The sequence below is a fragment of the Microchirus variegatus genome (assembly GCF_963457635.1).
Source record: "Microchirus variegatus genome assembly, chromosome: 11".
Classification (NCBI taxonomy): Eukaryota; Metazoa; Chordata; class Actinopteri; order Pleuronectiformes; family Soleidae; genus Microchirus; species Microchirus variegatus.
Window position 1 is genome coordinate 9,877,581 of NC_139812.1, and position 5,250 is coordinate 9,882,830.

General features: G+C 34.5%; 1 protein-coding gene across 1 annotated transcript in view; it reads left to right on the plus strand.

The window, feature by feature from the left end:
- The window catches only part of LOC310934321 (atlastin-2-like), a gene marked incomplete at its 3' end in the record, with an annotated part of 12,379 nt that extends 11,962 nt beyond the window's left edge, over positions 1-417 (plus strand). The window contains exon 9 of the mRNA XM_083898015.1: positions 398-417. Within this exon, the coding sequence (XP_083754141.1) occupies positions 398-417 (20 nt within the window). The remainder of the gene's footprint in view (positions 1-397) is intronic.
- Between the last annotated feature and the right edge of the window lie 4,833 nt (positions 418-5,250).

The window sequence follows — 5,250 nt, forward strand, 5'->3', positions numbered from 1 at the left end:
CGGTGATGCTGGATTGTTACATTTTGACCTCTGGATGTGGACACCGATAATCCCTCTGAACGCTGACAGGCTCCGCCTCTTCTCAGGATCTCACGGATGTGGAGCCTGCCCACACGGTTTTAAATCCAATTATTCTGATGAATGTGTCCGTTTTTGTCAGTTAAAGAGGTTTTGTTCAGTTGTGTTGTGGCTGGGTTTGTATGTCGATTATCAGCATGTTGAACACCACTTTTTGTTGCATTGATTTTTATTTATTTTCTACATTAACCCTTTTCTTTCAGTTTCTTTACCCCCCTTCATGAACAGTTTTGCGACCAAATTCACTTGATCTGTTCTCACACAAAATCCTCTCTTCATCTCCCTTGTCCTCTGTCCTCTCCGCTGTCCTCTGCTGCAGGTTTTGAAGCCACTAAGTGAACATTATATGGAAGACAACGTCAGACAGACGGTGGTTAACTCAATCAAAGCCAGCTTGACGGAGCAGGGCTCGCAGCACACCAAGTTAAAGACTCACTGACAATCTTCATCTCCTTCATCCTCCTCCTCATCATGTTCATCAACTCCCCCCACCCACTCGCTCAGTGGTTCAGTCCTAGAACTGTGGAACTAGTTGAACACCAAAGCCAACCCTCTACTGTTTTTCCCCCTCACAAACATCCATCATGACATCACTGACCCCTTTTTGACATGAGCAACTTGATCTGTATGTAGGCTCACCGTTCGTTCTGCTCATCACCGCCCCCCAGTGCCTGAGAGCAGGAGCTGCACATCCATGAGAGGTCACAGAGGAGAAACCAGAGGAGTCGCCTTTTGCCAAAACAGGACCTGAACAACGGTTGTCGTCTGTGTGCCACGCTGTTATAGATGTAATGCACCCTGCAGGTTGACACACACATGGTTGCACAGCATTCGTAGTGAGGACACTCTTAGACATAATGTATTCCCTAGCCCCCTAACCTAAACCTTATTCTAACCATAACCCTAAAACCAAGTCTTAACCCTCAAAAAGAACCTTTTTGACAGAACGTGAGGACCAGCCCAAATGTCCTCTTTCCCAAAATGTCCTCACTCCTGATGGTTTGTAGACATTCTACACATACAAGAACTCACACACACGTTTGCTGTTGCTATACAGCACTCACTTTGTGACTGAGCTGTAATTCAGGGAAAAACGGACGTGGCTGTTATCAACAATGCAAAGTAAAACATTTCTGTGGACGTAATCATTGTCACAGGTCACACTGTTCAGAGCTTCACTTATTTCTCTCTTCAGCCTGTCGAGGAACGTGTCCTACAAGCACAAGTGACCAGGAAGCAGATTTTGAGGTTTGAGTTTTTGATGCTAAATCTTAAAGCTGTGTTAACCAGGTTACATGTGTATGATCAAATTGGGCTCCAGTTGCTTTCCAGCAGAACATCTGTATTCATCCATCTCACCCTTTAATACATAGTGAATGTAATACTGATGAGGTTTGTGGGGAGATTTTGCTCTTATTTAAGGACTGACGTGTTTTAAATGGCCTTTGGTGCCCTCTGCATGCTGCTGTGTTGTAGCGTTAAGAGCTTTTAGAGCTTTTTCTAAAGAGCTTTTAGAGCCCAGCTATACTCCCATATTCAGGGAGGGTTTTCATCTGCAGCCATTTTCTCTTCTCCACTGCCTTCCATCAAATCCACTCTCATATTAAGATGTGCAAGCTGCAAATTTGATTCTTGCCTTTGTGGAAGGAGCAATCTTTGTTTGATTGTTTGTTTTTAGCTCAAACTCCTATTAAAGGAATATTTTTGACATTTTGGAATATATTGATGTAGGTGACGGATAAATGAGATAACTAATCTTTCTGGATGTCTGTGAATATGGATATGAAGCTACAGCTGCTGCTGAGATTCACACTCACCCACTCATCCCCTGTCTTTCTGCAATGCTAAGCTAACTGACTGCTGGCTATAGCTTTGTATTGACAGATTTTAGCCGATTTCCCCAAATGTTGAACTGTTCCTTTAATTGCCAGCAGATTAATCCATCCATATTTCTTTCTTTTTTTCCTTTCTGTCTTTACGGATTATTTAAATGAACACTGTAAACGTCTGCATCAGTCTGAGCTCTTTTACATGAATCTCTAACCTCAGGCTGCCGTCCACCTTTTTTTCAGTGTTCCACATATTACAATCAGGCATGTATGTTGGATTCAATATTTAAATGAACTTTGTATGTTTTATAGTGGATCTACTTAACAGTCTGTTTTTTGTTTTTTTTAGAGAAGGATAAGTCGCTGCTGTAGAGGATTTGATGTTTATGGAAACATATTTGGATTCTGAGTAAACTTACTGTGTCAAGTGGGTTAGAGACGATGTGTGTCTGCCTTTTAAGGATCTCTGGTAATTTATTTTTCAATAAAAATGTTTACCTTAAGAATAAATAATTAAAACAACTCTTCTGGCTCCTTTTTGATCTGTTTGGAGAGGTACAAGAAGCAGCTGATAAGGTTACTTGTATTTTGGGTCATTATTTTTAGGCACAGCACATTTTTAGGGCAAGATTCACACAGGAAACAGGATGAAAGTGAGGTAGGACGAAGTCATTGGCCCTCTCTCAATACCACAGTACATACAGTACTCGCCAAGTACGGTAGTAAACAAGTACGATCTCTCTTGGAACAGCAGTGTAATGACCACCATCCACAGTGTTAAAAAAAAAGAACATATAAAGTGCTTTTAATAAATGCATATATATTATTATTATTATTTTAACATTTTAAATATTTAACTTATTTAATTAATTTATTTTTATTACAATATACAATACCATGTGGAAAATAGTTATATTACCGCAGTGTAGAATAATATATACATACATATGTACACATATACATATATATATTGTCCATATTATCCTCCTGAGACCCAGTTTGACATGCATTTTTTATGTCTCCTTATCATTTGGGATTAGTAGGACCTAATGTTATGTGGTCCAGATTATGTCAAATGTCATACTATACTATGTCTTGCAAAGTTCTGTATTTTTTTGGAAAAAAGTGTAATACTATAGTATGTCATCCAAAATTTGAAAAAATAAAATTGGGTCAAAATTTGACAAAAAGTCATACTATTGTGTGTTGTCCAAAATCTGACAATTTTTTGGGGAAAAAAATGTTGGTCCAAAATTTGACAACAAAGTCCTACTATAATGTTGTCCAAAATTTGAAAAAACATACTATAGTATGCTGTCCAACATTTTTTTGGTCCAGAATTTTACAAACGTCATACAATAGTATGTTGTCCACAATTTGACAATTTTTTGAAAAACAATTTTTAGTCCAAAATTTGACAAAAATGTCATACTATAGAATTGCCGTCCAACATTTTGACAATTTTTTGGAAACATTTTTTTGGTCCAAATTTTACAAAAACATCATGAAACTATGTCGTCCAAAAATTTGACGATTGAAAAAAAGAAAAAGAAGACATTTTTGGTCCAAAATTTGATAAAAACGTCATACTATACTATGTCCTCCAAAATTTGACCCTTTTTAAAAAAATATTATTACTTTTTGTCCAGAATTAGACAAAAACGTCATACTATGTTGTTTTTTAAATAAAATTTTTTGGTCCAAAATTTGACAAAAACATTATACATTAACATTAACGTATACACAATATACATTATATATAACATTATATGTATGTCGTCGGAAATTTGACAATTTTCTTAGAAAACAACTTTTTGGTCCAAAATTTGACGAAAACATCATACTAAAGTATGTCGTCCAAAATTAGATTATTATTTTTTAGAAAACGATGTTTTGGTCGAACAATTTGACAAGAACTAAGAACTAAAGTATGTCTTACAAAACTTGAAATTTTTTTCAAAAACTTTTTTTTGGTCCAACATTTGACCAAAACGTCATACTATAGTATGTAGCCATACATTTGACAGGTTTTTGGAGAAAAAAAAATGTTTTGGTTCAAAATTTGACATACACATTGACATTTTTCAAAAACTTTTTTTTGGTCCAGAATTTGACAAAAACGTCACACTATAGTATGCTGTCCAAAATTTGCCTTTAAAAAAAAAAAAGAAAAAAAGTTTTGGTTCAAAATTTGACTAAACGTCATACTATATGTTGTCCAACATTTGAAAAAAAACATCATACTTTGTTATGCTGTCCAAAAAAATTTTGGGAAAAAAACCCAATTTGTCCAAAATTTGACAAAAAACTCATACTATAGTATGTCGTCCAAAATTTGACAATTAAAAAAAAATAAAAAATCATCCAAAATTTTACAAAAACGTCATACTATAGTATGTTGTTCAACATTTGACAATTTAAAAAAATAATAATAATTTTGTCCAAAATTTTACGAAAACGTCATACTATGTTGTCCACAATTTGACAAAAACGTCATACTATAGTATGTAGACCAACATTTTTGACACTTTTTTGGAAAAACTTATTTGGGCCAAAATACCACAAAATTGTCATAATATAGTATGTCATCCAACATTTTGACAATTTTTACAAAAATGTTTTTTTGGTCCAAAATTTGACAAAAATAACGTACATCGTTCAAAATTTGAAAAAAATGTCAGTCCAAAATTTGACAAAAATGTATATGTATAATAGTATGTTGTCCACAATTTGAAAATAATAAAAAAAAAAAATTGGGCCCAAAATTTGACAATTTGACAATAAAAAACACAAAAACTTTTTGTCTAAAATTTTACAAAAACGTCATACTATCGTATGTCGTCCAAAACGTGACACTTTTTGAAAAAAAGATTTTTTGGTCCAAAATTTGACAAAAATGTCACAAGAAACTGTCATCTATAGTATGATTTTTTTTTTGTCAAACTTTGGACAATATACTAATGTTTGACTTTTTTTCCCCAAATATTGGACAAGATGAAAATCAAAGAAAAAAAAGGATCATATTTAATCAGACTGTAATAGAATGTGAATTAGACAAAACGGCAGCATCATAATGATTTTAAATGGATTCTTCGTTTGACCAAGTGGGGGAAAAATGGCTGAAACGGCCCTTTAATAAAAAAAGTCAGATGTTAGTTTAATCAGTGATACATTTTCAGTTTAAGTCTTAACAAAGTAAAGCTACATTGTAAGATCTGCTGCTTGTGTTTCCAGATGTTTAATGTGCCTCCTCACACTCATCTACAGTGCATTTCCAACAATGACCAACAGGAGGAGCCAGATGTTTAAAAATAAGGGTTTATTTTTTTTTAAGCTGCAACCA